This window comes from Gracilinanus agilis, chromosome 5 (genome assembly GCF_016433145.1).
Source record: "Gracilinanus agilis isolate LMUSP501 chromosome 5, AgileGrace, whole genome shotgun sequence".
NCBI lineage: Eukaryota > Metazoa > Chordata > Mammalia > Didelphimorphia > Didelphidae > Gracilinanus > Gracilinanus agilis.
Window position 1 is genome coordinate 225,228,892 of NC_058134.1, and position 15,368 is coordinate 225,244,259.

Here is a 15,368-nt window from a genome sequence, read left to right on the forward strand (position 1 = left end):
TTTAATATAACATCTCAGGAGAAGTAAAAAATGGAGTCTATTCTAGCTTCAAAGTTTCAGAATTCCCACAGTGTCTATTAATATAATTGTGTCCCAGTCAATTCAGCTCATTTCTAAATAAAATGTTTAATTCCCTGTTTTAGGTAGAAACTATTTTATACATAATATTAGGTTTTTAAACCATTTTAAAATCCTGGCTGAACAAAGTATTATGAAAAATCCATTATAAAAATCTTTCCTGTGACCTTATGCCTTTTTTTTTAACCCTTACTCTCTTAGTATCAGTTCTAAGACGGAATTGTGGCAAGGCCTAGGCAATTGGGGATAGATGACTTGCCCAGGGTCACAAAGTGTCTGAGGCTAGATTTGAGCCCAGATTCTCTTAATGCCAGGCCTGGTGCTTTATCCACTGTGCTACCTAGCTGCCCCTTCCCCAATGGACTTTTTTTTTTAACCCTTATCTTCCATCTTATAATCAGTACTAAGTATCCGTTCCAAGCCAGAAGAGTGGTAAGAGCCAAGCAATGGGGTTAAGTGACTTGCCCAGGGTCACACAACTAGGAAATGTCTGAGGTCCAATTTGAACCCAAGACCCCCTGACTCCTGGTGTGGCAGTCTATCCACTGTGCTACCGAGCTGCCCCTCAACCTTATGCTTATGTTTTCATATTTAAAATACAGAGTATTTCTGTATGGTGAACAAGCAATGACCTCATGAAGGCAAGATGAGACATTTTCAAAATGGAGTCACTAGATCTATGTCAAACACGAGCTCCTGTGTGCACCGTCCTGTGCTCCTCATCCTCAGAGAGAGAAAGGAGGCAGAAGTTACCGTCCCTGCCTTTGAGGGGCTAAGAATGGTGCCGGGAAGGAAAAACTCCCAGGAAAGAAGTGTAGAGTCAAGCAAGATTAACTTGGTGCGAGGCCAATATTAAAATCTCTTAAAATTGTTATTTCTGAGAATGGAGTCTTGTAAGAGCCCCTCCGGCCGCCCTCTAACGGTAGCCAGGCCAGCCTTTCGCCTCTCTTCCTGCCCTTGTCACACTCTTTCATGGCTGCGGGCCAGCCTTGGGGAGGGCAGGAGAGGAAGCCTGGGCCACAAGGGACACCCCCTTCCGCAAGGATGGGCGCCAGTCCTTAGCCTAAAAACGGAAGCTCTTAGGAAGTGGAATGCAAGTAGAATGACGGCGCGCGGTGGCCGGGAGGCTCCCAGAGGAGACGGGCTTGGTGTGCCAGGTGGGCCGATGGGCGGTGATCAGAGAGCTGAGACACCAGAGGGCTGCTGCTCTGTGCTCATCCTGAGCGAGGGGAGAGCCGGCGGGGCGGCCTTGTTGGCGCTGGGCTTCTGGCGCTGCATCACCAGGGCTTCCTGGACCTCCCTTTGACAACTGCTGTCTGGAGAAACAAATCATGGCAGCCTCGTCCAGTCGTGGCTCAGATGGAAGTCCTAGCCTGGGGGCGGGGGGGGGGGCGGGGAGGGGCTGACATCACCAGACACGCCCATGTTCTGGAGCAGTTGGGGGCGGTGACCCTTCCCTCAGTGCCCCGCCCCCTGCCACCCAGCCAAGGTCTCCATCATCATGATGGAGATGGAGAGCTGCCCTACTGCATGCGGGCTCTCACGTGAGCCTTGCAGCAGAGCGGCCTGGTGGGGCAGGCAGGGCTCTTAATGGAGACTTTCACCCCTATCTTGGAGGGAGAGGGGACCTTGCAGACCTTCTCAGCCACCGGAGCCAGAGTCTGGGCTCTGCCTGGAAGCTTCTCACCCCCGGGGCTGGGGCTGTCCCCCTTGCAGACAGTGCTGACTGTCAGGAAATGCCTCCTGGGGAGGCCCAGGGCAGCCTCTCCTATGAGGGCAGCAGCAGTACTGGAAGACGAAACAGCCTCCCTTCTGTTCCTTCTGCGGCATCAAGTGATAGGAAAACCGAGGCCGCTTAGCCTGGCCTTGGCTGGGGCGGGAGGCGGGAGTGGGGGGGCTATCCCAGAGAGCTGTGGTCTCCTGGCCTCCCTGGAGGCTGCCCTGTGCTTGTGTCCTTCAGCCCGAGGGCGGTTGGCCTGGGCCTCTTCTCACCCCGCTCCCTTTATCTGCTCTGCGCCCACTCTGATGCATGTACACGAGTGGCTGTGGCTAGAGCAGAGGTCTGGGGAGGGCCCTGGATGTAGCTCCCTCTCCCTGCACAGAGCTCCTCTCTGAAAGGAAGAGCACGGTCAGAGTCCTGAATGACATGTCCGAGTGTGGCTCCCAGTATGGGCTGTCCTTCCAGCTGAACAGCAAACACTTACTAAGGAAACACAGGACTGGGGGCTAGATGAGAAACTCGTTGGGGCGGGGACCACGTGGGGCTTCACCTCTGTACCCCCAATACCTAGCTCCTTGCCTGGAACAAGTAGATGCTACTCAGTGTTGATTCAATGGCATGGAGGCCCTGCCTCATGGAAGACCCTGGAGGACGTGTGAGGCCTCACCAGCCATGGGGGATGCAGCTTAGGCCACAGAGCAGTCATACACTTTGCTCATTAATCCCCAGGCTCTAAACTTCCAAAAGAAGAAAAAAGGAAGGCCTGGCCTCTCCTAAACATGGCGGCCCTGGCCGGGAAGCATGGTTCATTGAACTTTCTCTATTCCTTGGTTCTCTTGAACGGTTCCAGGCTTGTCATTTGGGGGATGGGGTTGGGGGAGGAAATGGGATCAAGAGGGAGGAAGGAATCAGGGAGGAAAGTTGGAAGGAGAAAATGCAGTTCTTAGAATTTGTTCTGATATAAAAATAATGATGTGAACACCTCCAGGACTGAGTGCAATTTTTACCTGAAAACAGCGGGTGGGTTAGATGACTTTGTAGGGTATTCCTCCTGTCATTTAGTACATTTTCATGATATAATTGGGTGCTTTGAATAGTGTGATTGTGCTATTGCTACTTGGGCTGTGGAGTTTGGGAATGGAGGCATTTCCCCAATTCCATATTTATGATTTAGACTCCAAAGAGAGAGCATTGGGCTGTAGGCCAGCAGTACCCAGAAGATGAAATGACTGTCTGCCCTCTTTGAGAAATAGCATGTCTGTAACTCTGTGCAGCAAGGCATTGAGAAAAGGGCTTATTTTCAGCCTTGTCAAGCCTGATCAAAACGAAGGCAAGGCTTGAGAAACTGAGCCATCCTTTTTTCCAGCATCCTGCTTTGGGCATTTGAAAGGTTCTCTCTGTGTTCAGAATCCTGCTGAGATAGCAAAGATGACTCCAAAGACTTTTCATATCGCCCAATCAAATCTTATAGGACAGATGGGTTAAGATTTCTGAGAATAAGCATTTAATGGGAAACTATAGAAGCCATTATCCGGCAGCGTTTGCCACAGTAAAAATGATTGTTTATGTCCCCAGCACGCCCAACTTTCATTAGCCTGAAGTAATCTTATGTTTTGAACATTCTAGAACTTATAAAAAATTGCTTAACATTGCTCTGCAGTTTTAAACATATGTTCTCTTTTTTAAAACCAAAAGTAGCTTTGTATCTCCAATGATGTCTGAGCTAAAGACTATTTTTGTAAGCATTTGTGAATATACTGGAATTGCTTGTTTGTTTTTTTAAATCCTTTCCTTCTGCCTTAATGTCAATACTGAGTATCAGTTCCAAGTGGTAAGGGCTGGGCAAAATTGGGATTAAGTGGCTTGCCCAGGTTCACAGCTAGGAAGTATCTGAGGTAAGATTTGATCCCAGGACCTCCCATCTCCAGCCCTGGCTTTCCATTATCCACTGAACCATCTAGCTGCCCCCATTTCTGAATATGCTGTGGGGGAAAAAAACCCTAAAAACTAAAACTCCTGTCAGGTGTATTTTACTATTTAAATAGGAGACAAGGTCTTGGAATCCAGACAGCTGGGCTTGAGTTTCTGCTCTCTCCCTTACTGGAGACATCTTGGTATATATAATGGGGGTGGATAACCATGCTTATTAGCTCTAACTCGCAGGGTCGTGAACATCAACAGAGATATTAGATGGTGCCTGTCTTGCAAAATCTAAAGTACTTACATATATTTTATACTTATCACTATTTATACTGGAGGCAACTAGGTAGCTCAGGGGATGGCCTAGAGTCAGGAAGACCTCAGTTCAAATCCAGGCTCAGACACTACTAGCTGTGTGATCCTGGACAAGCTATACAACTGCTTACTGTAATCCACCAGAGAAGGAAATGGCAAACCGTTTCCAGGATCTTTGCCAAGAAAAATCTGTGGACAGAAAGTATTGGTGGGCTGTGGTCCATGGGGTCACAATGAGTTGGGCACAACTGAATGATTGACCAACAACAAACCATTTATGCAATATGCTCTATAAAATATTCATTTATGCTGCTGTCCTTCATAGTAATAATGATAACAAACGTCATTCCAACAAAAATCATTCCATCATGATTTCCTTTAGTCATTGGTACTTGGAAGGGACATTTTATGAGAGAAAAGGAAGTCTCAGAGTATTGTACTAATCTTAAGGAAGAAAAACAAATGAGTAATTCTACTTTTCAAAGTCTGTCTCATGAACTCCACATTGGTTGGAGGGGCTTTGAATGTGGGCTTAATGCTCCATAGACTGTTATCTAAGGGAGGGCCAGCCCAAGGTCAGGGTGACTCCTTGCCAGAAGGTTGGTCTCTAAGATGATTGAATTTTCAAAATCCTGCTATAAGGGGGGTGGAGTTGCGGAGCTGAGGTGTGTTGGTAGTAAGAAGCATCTCCTCCCTACCTCCACTGATGAAATCATAGATGTTTGAAAGTATCAAGGGAAGTGTCTTTTTTAAAATTTTTTTTTTCTTGTGAAACCCTTACCTTCTGTCTTAAAATCAATGCTGGGTATTGGTTCCAAGACAGAAGAGTGGTAAGGGCTAGGCAATGGGAGTTAAGTGACTTGCCTGGGGTCACACAGCTAGGAAGTGTCTGAGGTCAGATTTGAACCCAAGACCTCTTGTCTCCAGACCTGGTGTTCTATCTACAGGGCTACGTAGCCATCCCTAGGAAGAGTCTTTATGAGATCTAAAAAATTTTTAAATTAATTTCAACCAGCAAAAAACTTCTTGTATGAGCTGAAGTGGATATGCATTCATGCTAGTAGAATACAGTTTTCATGGCATAGGGATCTCTTCACAGAATTATAGAATTTTGGAGCAAGAGAGATTCATAGGAGACCATCTGGCCCAACTCTTTCATTTCACAGATGGAGTAGGGAGAGTCCAGAAATGGGAAGGGATTTGCTCAAGATCACTTGGTACTTTAACCTTCCCATGAGGGGTTAGAATATAAGCTCTGAGAGGGGAGGGCCTGTCTCCAATCTTTTTATACTCAGGCACATGTAAGAAGGGACTAATGAATGCCTTTTCATTCATTCATTCATTCTATATGAGTTGTTGTTTTTTTAGGCCCAAAGTGACTTGCCCAGGTCACTCAGCTAGAAAGTGACCCAGGCTGGATTTAAATTCATGAAGATGACTTCCTGATTCCAAGTCCAGTGCTCTGTATACTATGTCACCTAGCATTTTTTAAAACATTGTTTATTTATTTAATTAATTTAGAATATTTTTCCATAGTTACATGATTCATGTTCTTTTCCTCCCCTCCTCCCTCCCCCTTCCCGTAGCCAATGAGCATTTCCACTGGGTTTTACATGTGTCATTGATCAGGACCTATTTCCATATTAATATTTGCATGAGGGTGATCGTTTAGAATCTACATCCTCAATCATGTCCCCATCGACCCATGTGATTAATCAGTTGTTTTTCTTCTGCATTTCTACTTCCACAGTTTTTCCTCTGAATGTGGATAGCATCTTTCTCATAAGTCCCTCAGAATTGTCCTGGATCACTGCATTGCTGCTAGTAGAGAAGTCCATTACGTTTGATTATGCCACAGTGTATCTGTCTCTGTGTATAAGGTTCTCCTAGTTCTGCATCAATTCCTGAAGGTCATTCCAGTTCACATGGAATTCCTCTAGTTTATTATTCCTTTGAGTACAATAGTATTCCATCACCAGCATATACCACAATTTGTTCAGCCATTCCCCAATCTAAGGGCATCCCTTCATTTTCCAACATTTTGCCACCACAAAGAGCGAGGATATAAATATTTATGTACAAGTTTGGGTACAAATCCAGCAGTGATATGGCTGGATCAAAGGGCAGGCAATCTTTTAGAGCCCTTTGGGCATAGTTTCAAATTACCTTCCAGAATGGTTGGATCAGTTCACAACTCCACCAGCAATGCATTAGTGTCCCAATTTTGCCACATGCCCTCCAACATTAATTACTTTCCTTTGCTGTCATATTAGCCAATCTGCTTCCACCTAGCATTTTTAAAAGTGAATGCTTCGTGGGCTGATGGGGATATTATTGGTGATGTAGACACTAAACGATAACTCTAGTCCAACTACCAGTAATATGGAATTAGGTCTTAATCAATGATACATGTAAAATCCAATGGAATTGTGCATCAGCTAAGGGGGGTTGGGGAGGTTTTAGGGAGAGGGAAAGAACATGAAACATCTAACTATGGGAAAATATTCAAAATTAAAATTAAAAAATAAATAAATAGAAGTGAGTGCTTGCTAACACAAATAAATCTCTCATTGGTTAAAACTTTAGTATGGCAAAAAAAGTTAAGTGATGGTGGCCCACACTTATTGTTTGAAGGTTTACTAATCATTTTCTTTACAGTCAGCTTATGAAGGAAGATAGTATAAGTATTATTGTTCCCATTTTATAGGTGAGGAGACTGAGGTAGGTAGAGCAAGTGGACCAGTCAGTGTTAGAGCCAGGGCCAGGCTTAACCCTAGATCCTGTGACTTCAGAGACCAGTGAGACCATTGTTCTTTCTGCCACATGACCAGCAGCACCTCCTATCCCCATCCTACCTGGGAGCCAGCCTCCAGGGCCAGTTCCCCCAAGGTCCTCTGTGTTCCGGCTGGCCGGAGGAGCATCCTCCTTAGGAATGCCAAATTGGGGATTCCTGGGTGGCAGCTCTCTTGTCGTGGGGGCCTGGGGTATTGGGGCAGGCTCCAGGCTTCCTTGGAAGGCCTTTTGATGTGTTCAGTGAAGCAGCCCTCCTCTAGGGGATGGGGAGAGGGCTCATCCTCTGTTTCTGTCCCATTCACAATGACTTCTGACCTGTAACACACTGGTTCCACTCCTGAGTGGGCCTTGATGTCTGTAACTGCGGTCACTCCCCAGTGATGAGGAGCTCTGAATCAGTGCTGCTCTCTCAGGCCTTGCCTGGCCTCCAAGAGAAGTTTTTTGCCTGCATCTGGCTCGGAGATCTCGAGGCCTAGATCTCTACATTCTCAAAAGCCCCGAGATGCTTAACTGTCTTTGTACAGCTCTATTTTCTCCATGGATTCCTGCCCCATCGTGTGCGAGATTAGAAGTGTCTCATGCCTGCTCAGAACGAACGTGGAGCATTTTCTTCAGTCAGGAGCAGCCCACTTTATGAGAGTCGGACAAGCTGAGTCATGTCCAGAGGATGGTCATCGGGATGGGAAGAGATTCAGACAGCCCGATAAAGAGTGGTTAAAGGAACTGGACAAGGGGGAAGTGATGGCTCTATTCAGATATTAGGACTTTTGTTACATACTTGGGGGAGAAGAATGAGACAGGAGGCTGGCTTCAGAAGGGAAAGCTAGTCCCATAGGCAGAAGGGCCAAGAAGATTTCTGCACTTCGCCTGTGTGCACCTTAATATTCCCTTGTCATCTCACTTTACATGGTGGTTGTGGATAGTAAAGGAAGCAGTGTGTGAATCACTGTGAAAAGAGTGATCAGAATGCTGGATTTGGAGTTTCCAAAACTATAATTGGGGACAGTTAGATTACATAGTAGATAGAGAACCAGATCTGGAGATGGGAGGTCCTGGTTTCAAATTTGGCCTCAGACATTTCTTAGCTGTGTGACCCTGGGCAAGTCACTTAACCCCAATTGCCTAGGCCATACCATCTTCTGCCTTGGAACTGATACTTAGTATTGATTCTAAGAAAAGAAGGGTTTAAAACAAAGAGGAAGGAGAGAGAGAGAAGAAAACTATAATGGACTGTAGTAATGTTAGTTGTATGGATTGGGTTATTGGTTTTTTCCCCTCTGATTTAGTAGAAAGATTACTGGGCTTGGAGTCTCAAGACTACAGGCCCGGGTTTAGAGCTGTGGGATGCTGTATTCAAAGACTTCTTCAAGTCTGGGCAGATTCTCTTATTGCCTGTGCCTTCAAGCCATTAATCAAATAATTCCATATGACCTTTTCCTGGATAAATCAATCAAGCCTGCTGGCTGCCAAGTCTACAAATGTGCTCAGTTGTTTATCAAGTCAGTGACCTGACATCATTAAAATCCAGAGGAGACCTATGTTCTGAGTCTCGTCTTTGATGCCCCCTTGATCCATATCCTTAGCTCCTTCCCTTTAAAAAGGAGCCGTGAAAGCATTTTCTTTACTTCTCTATTGTTAATTCATTTGGTTGTGTCTAGCAAATAGCTAAGGATTTGTGTTAGATTTGGCCTCTTTATTTTTTTTTTAAGCCTTTAGCTTTTTGTCTTAGACTCAATACTGTATATTGGTTCCAAGGCAGAAGAGTGGTAAGGGCTAGGCAATTGGAGTTAAATGATTTTTCCCAGGGTCACACAGCTAGGAGGGAGTCTGTCCTGACTCTCTGTCCACTGTGCCTACCCCTTTGCTTCTTTTTACAAATATTTGATTTGTTTTGTTACTGGTTGAGTTGTTTGTCCTTCCCTGGAATAAAGAAGCTATTCGTATAAATACTGACCAGCATGTCTTCTGCAACTTAAGAGTGCTGTGAAATATACTTGGGAAAAGGTAAAATAATTCCATTTAGTAACAGCCTGCAATATACCCTCATTTCTCTTGTCACTTGTTTTGCATGATTTGACGTCTGGAGCAAAAGATTCTGACATATTCTTTAATTGCCCAGCATAGACCATACTTTTATCATATCAGAGATGAAGAACAGTCCATTTTTTCAAGTCTGATCTAATTTATAGCCATATGTTTTCATTCACATTTACTCAGACTGCTTCCCAGGCACTGAAGCATATATTTCCTAATCTTTCTTGACCTGGGGCATAGTGCAGGAGAGGGCCATGTCATGGTCTTCTTTTCTCCACTTGGAAATTTCTGTAATTCCTGAATATCTCAGCTTTAGTTCTTTTTATCAGAATTTATCATTCCATCAATTGGGATAAGACCCATTAGAAATAAAAAATCTCTCCAACTTTTTTTGCATGGCTGCTTTGCAGTCTGATGAAGAAGCTTCAAAGTTACAGACTCACTTAGATTCCAGGCAGTGGTTTTTGTATAGTTTTGAATCAAAACAATGAACTTCATCAGTCAAAATGTCCTTTTTCTAATCTTTGGCACTCTACTCTTTGAACTATCGTAGCCATAACAAGCACATTTTTCTTTTCTTTTTTTTTTTTTTTTTTAAACCCTTATTTTCTGGCTTAGAAACAACTCTGAGGCAGAAGGGAAAGGGCTAAGTAAATAGGGTTAAGTGACTTTCCAGGGTCACACAGCCAGGAAGTATCTCCTAGCTGTCCCATACATATTTTTCATAACAATGGTTAGCAGATTTTGATTTTTACTAGTCTTCTAGTCCTTCTTCCAATTTTAAGAAGCCTCCCCCACATGGTAGAGGAATTACTAGCCACCCTTCTAGCATCCAGGTCCCTCTGAAGGTCTTTGCTTCTTATGTCGGACAGCCCCGTGTTTTCTGCTTCATTGTGACTGATCTTGTTTCACTGTTGACTTGACTGATGCTGGAAACATGACTTCCCCATGCCAACAGCCACTGTGATATCTCTAACTGTCATTAAAGTTGACTTGTAAAGAGCTACGACTTTTGCACGTTTCCTTGAGGTCATTGATCTACTTTTTCAAAGCACAAAAATAGGAACATAAAAACCACTACAAAGTAGAACACGGATGGAGAAACTAGTGCGATCTGGTCAGACATTCCAAGTCAGCCTAATGTTTAGAATGATGACAGTTTGCTGCCACCAAATGACCCTGATCTAAACTACTGCTTGTCCTGGGTAATTCACACATACTGTGAAGTTAAGTGACTTGCCCAGGGTCACACAGTTTTAAAAAAGACATTTTAATCCTTAAAATGTATTGGTTTATCTTTGCCCACTTGTGATTTTACATTCCTATGCCAGGCAGGAATTCCAAGTGATGCCTCTGGTCCTTCCTCTAAACATTTTTCATAACGTATTATTTTCATGTCACCTTTGTTTCCAATTATATCCTCCCCAGAACTCCCCCTCCCCCACCATCCTTTATAGCAAACAATTAAAGAAAGTAGAAAAGGCCATCATGGAAAATTAATCAGCATTTCAACCAAGTCAGACTCTGTGTGTTCCAGAGCCCTAGTCCATTCACCTCTGTAAAGAAGGGAGAGATGGACGTGCCTCTTCTCAAGGGCAAAGTGTGAACGTTGTCATTATGGTTTGGGTTGTCTTTGTTGTTTTTTCCATATACGTGGTGGCTGTCATCGTATATATTTCCCTGGTTCTGCTTTCTGTACTTTATATAAGTTTATATGTGCCTTCAGATTCTTCTTTGAATTCATCATGTCTTTTTTAAGCCATAGTAATATATCCCATTACATTCTTCTCTCCAACTTTTGTCATTCCTCAGTCAGTGGGGATCTGCTTTGTTCCCATTTGTTTTGCTAATATCATAAAAAGTGCTGCAATGAAATTTTGGTGTAAATATGGAAATTTTATGCCCTCTTTGCTTCTAGAACTTATTCTGTCACTTTTTAAGATTTTTCAGCAGGCTTCATTTCTATTTTCCTAGAAGTATCCAACATCTCCATATTCTCTTTGAAAAGTTTACTATTTGGGGTATGATAACTTCGTGGGGTTTGAAAAGGGCACTTGGGGCCATTCTTCAATAGATATTAAAGGGGGCTCAGTGGATTGAGAGCCAGGCATAGATATGTGAGGTCCTGGGTTCAAATCTGGTCTCAGACACTTCCTAGCTATGTGACCCAGGGCAAGTCACTTAACTCTCATTGCCTAGCCCTTACTGCTCTTCTGCCTTAGAATCAATACATAGTATTAATTTTAACATGGAAAGTAAGGAAAGAAACAAAGGAAAAAAGAAAGTGGAAGAGAAGGAAGAAGGAAGGAGAGGTGAAGGAAGAGAGGGGGGAGAGTAAGTATCAAGGGTGATCTTAATAGAGCAAAAAGTTACTGAAGGGGAGAAGCCTTTAGACATTTATTAGGTGATTGTCTCCATCCATCTGTGAGCTCTTCTTTCTTTTTTTAAACCACCAGCTGGGTAAGGCTGCCTCTGTCTTTTTCCATGCCTGTGTCCCTAAGCGAGGCTCCCACATCTTTGATTTGCCATATTCTAGGCATTTCTCTGACCAAAAGAATAAGCAGTTGCCAGGTGCTGGGATGCAGTGTTTAAGAACCCTTCAATTTAGACAGAGGATATACTTATTCCTTTCTTGTTTCAAGTGAGTTACCCCACTGATTATTTGTGAAAATGTTTGCTATATATATCTAAGGGCGAGTGGGCCGCACGCTTGGCGGTTAGGGGCTGAGGTTCCCCCTGACATATTTGGAGATGGGAAATTGTTCACGAGTCCTGTTTGTATCAGAGTGAAATCAATTCAGGGGTGTTTTGTTGTTGCTGTTTGGTGATGGTTGTTGTGGGAGGTGGGGGTTAGGTATTTTTAAACTTAGTAAGTAGGAAAACACGAATTTCTTAGTCCAAAAGTCTTTCAGTATAGTATTTATAAGACATGATCTCCAAAAGTAACCTTCCATACTACAAGATACATATGGTTGTTTGCCCGGGCATGAGCCTTGGAATGCTTTAAAGGAATGTTCCTGCCTAGAAGTGCTGGTCTGTGTTAATTCATGGAAGAAGCTGCTGCCGAATCTCTATCTTCCAAAACAAACACCTTCTCATTTACTGTATTATTTGTTTGAATTCCAAGCAACATACCTAGAACACGCATAATTAGCTGAGACTACAGAGTTGCCTTTTCAGAAGATGTATTTACTTTAAGAAGTTATGCATATTTCATAAAGAACAAACAGGGAATATTTATTAACTTAAAAAAATTGCAATCCAACCTTGGTTTGGTTTGAGATGTGCTTTTTTCAGTACAAATTCCACAGAATTTCAGGTCTGGAATAGAGGCTCCAAAGGGCCTCTACTCTAACCTCTCATCAGGAATCTCCTCTTTTTACCTTTTTACAGAGGAAGAAACCAAGACCCTCAGAGGAGAAATGACTCCCCCAGTGCCCCAGGGCTGCTTGATCATTGTGGCAAGAGCAGAAATCCAGGGTTTTCTGTCTCCTGGACTGGGGCTCCTTCCATCACAATGTTTAATTTTTGTTTTATTTAGTTATGTTAAGAGACAGATTTGAGGACAGATTTATTGTTGTAAGCCTTAAGAGTTGTGACTGACTTCTACTATTTCTTACTATCCATATACTTTCTTTTTTTTCCCTTTAAACCCTTACCTTTCATTTTAGAATCAGTACTGGGTGTGCATTCCAAAGCAGAAGAGCATTACGGGCTAGACAATGGGGGTGAAGAGAGGGGGAGGTGGAGGAGGTGGCCGCATGCCCACAGAGGGCGCTCTGCGTGCTGTCTCTGGCACCCATGCCATAGGTTCACCATCACAGTTCTAGGGCCTCATTTACGGTTTTAAACACAGGAGTGATGAGGTTTTAGACGGGCTGATGAGGCAGCCTTGCGCAAGAGTTGGAGAGCAGAGAACCAGAGGCATGAGGCATTTGTGAGATTATTCCAGGATCCAGCCTAGCCTTGGGAAGAGTGGGATCCTGGGCTCGGAGAGGACGCGGGAGAGCCATTACCAAGAAGCAGCGGATGGGATTGGGTGGCTGTGGAAGGGCCAGGAACGCAGCGAATGCCGGCAGCCTCTGCGAAAGGCCAGCCGCTTGGAGAAGCGGATGGTGCTGTGGGGAGGGCTGGCCCCCCGCCCCGCTCTGTCCGGGGCAGCAGCCGCTCCGTGTCTAGGCAGTTGTTTAGGACTCTTTCGGTGGCCTGGGCAGAGGCTTATTCATTGGGAATTCCCTACTGGAGAGACTGAGCGGGGCCTTCCTTCGGGGGGCTTCTGTTCTAATAGCCGTGTAAGTAATGGGGCAAAGGCTGCCAGGAGAACCCTCTGCTCTCCTCCTTCCGAGATGTCTCACGTGCCCCAGAGTGAAGGCGGAGGAGAAACGAGGAGCCGCCGGGCTGGGGTGGAGCTGCAGGACCCAAGTTGTAATGTGGGCCGCCTCCGCTGGGAGGACGCACGCGGGCGGTTACCCCAAGAAGCTATTGTTGAAGATTGTTTTCTGACTTTTTAGGGTTCCGTATGTCTCCCTCGTCCCTCCCCCTTCCCCAAGCAGTAAGTAGGTCCTGCCAGGCTCTGGGAGAAGGGAAGCCCCGCCTGCCGCACGTGGCACGTGGTACGTGGCACGTGGGAGGGCGGGAGCAGGCTGGACGCCGAGTAGAGGCTTAGTGCCCCCCCCCCCCCCCCCCATCAGTTGTCAGACTAGGGGTTAAAGGCTCATGCATAGAGCAGCCCGGGCACGCTGCAAGCCAAAGGCCGGATGAATAGAGTTCTGTAGAAGGGGGGTGTCTCGGGGTGGGGACATGGAGGAAGCCCAGAGCTTTTGTTGGTCTGGCTCCGGAGCCCAGCAGCCTCCCGGGAGGGAGCTGGGTGTTTGTGCGTGTGTAGGCTGGAGGAGGGGTCCTTGCGGAGGCCTGGCAGGAGAGCCCGGGGCCTGGGGAAGTGCCCCACCCGGGGCATTAGAGGGATGCAGCCCGGAGCCCCCAGGTCAGAGCTCCGCCAGCGCGGGGAGCTGCCCCGAGTCCTTCCTCCCCTTTCTCCCTCTTTGAGTAATGGCAGGGGCAGCGCACAGGCAGCTCAGTTTGCTCTCTGGGCCCTGGAACTTGAAGCCCTTCCCCAAGGCTGGCCTAGGCCGATGGACAGGGGCCTGGAACGCTTTATCCCTTTGGGCAGAGCCCTTTCCCCTTGGGTTCAGTGGGTAGAAAATGGGGATAAGTGGGCTTGGCCTTAGGGTTGTTGGGGGAGGTTGGGCAGAAGTGAGAGGAGATCTTTGAAGAGCCTTCTAAACCGTCCATAGGGTGACACAATGCAGGGCCATGCTTTTCATTCTTACTTTATTTCCTGAGCTTATCCGCCCTCCATCTCTATCCCTAATACCAAGAAGGGTGCACCTGCGACCCTTCATGCCATTTTCCTGAACTGCACTGAGTTACAGGATCAGGGCGTGAGGTTGGCAGCCCAGACCGAGTACAAGGAGCCCCCCTCGCTCATCCTGTGAGTGCCAGCGTGTCCGGAGCTCCCCTGCCAACCCTGGGCCCAAGGCACTCACGCTTCCCTGGCCAGCCCTCCATGGATTCTTTATTCTTCCTTCTCTGGGGCAGAAGTCCGTGGCTTGAGCTTGTTTGCAGACTTTTAATGGACCCACCAGAAATGAACTTTGGCTTCTCATTCTAGGTATTCACCTTGCTGTGGATTGCCGATTGGATGGTGCATCACTTCTGGAGAAAAGGAAAGGATCCCGACAGCTTCTCCATCCCTTACCTTACGGCTTTGGGAGATCTGCTGGGGACGGCCTTACTAGCCTTGAGCTTTCATTTTCTGTGGCTCATCGGGGATAGAGATGGAGATGTCGGAGACTAATAAGATATGGAAGTGCTACCTGCTCTCAGATCCTGGAGAAGGAAAACGGAAGATGGCGCATAGGACTCCTCTTCAAGGCCTTTAATACAATACAGGAATCTCATTTTGGCCAGGTTAATTTAAAGTTGGAACTGATATGATTAAAAGGCCTTAACTTTTTTTTTTTTTAAAACTGAATTTGAATAGAAAATAAAAATGAAGGGATTTGCCTTTCATACGAGAGAATGAAGGATGATTTGACTTTGCAACAGATATGAGTTCAATCTTTGGAGTTAATTAAATCAGAAAATATGGAGGGAGTTAAATACGAGTAATTGTGTAACTAGACACACCTCAGGAACGTACGGGTCAGTGTTTGACTTGTAATGGAAGATTGGCAATTTAGCCTCTTTTCTAATGAATTTGATTTCAATGAAAATTTAAATTAAAAAAATACCCTTTTGGAGCTTAAAAAGTTTTAACTACTTCCACCTCTACAACAGCTGACCTTGAAGTTACGAATGACGAGCCCCCAGAAGACACTGGACCAGAGATGGAGACTTCGGGCTTCACCACATGAAGGCCTGGGAGCTCCCCAGAACTGCTGCTGATATGGTTCTTATTCCACAGCTATTGGCAGCCAGTCTGTAAAGAACAGGATGATTTGGGGAG

At 45.5% G+C, this 15,368-nt stretch overlaps 1 protein-coding gene across 1 annotated transcript in view; it reads left to right on the forward strand.

Moving 5' to 3' along the window:
* SLC41A2 (solute carrier family 41 member 2) overlaps positions 1–15,154 on the forward strand; it is a 97,319-nt gene extending 82,165 nt beyond the window's left edge. Inside the window, exon 10 of the mRNA XM_044677633.1 lies at positions 14,532–15,154. Coding sequence (XP_044533568.1) covers positions 14,532–14,717 — 186 coding nt within the window. The 3' untranslated portion in view covers positions 14,718–15,154. The remainder of the gene's footprint in view (positions 1–14,531) is intronic.
* Positions 15,155–15,368: the final 214 nt, after the last annotated feature.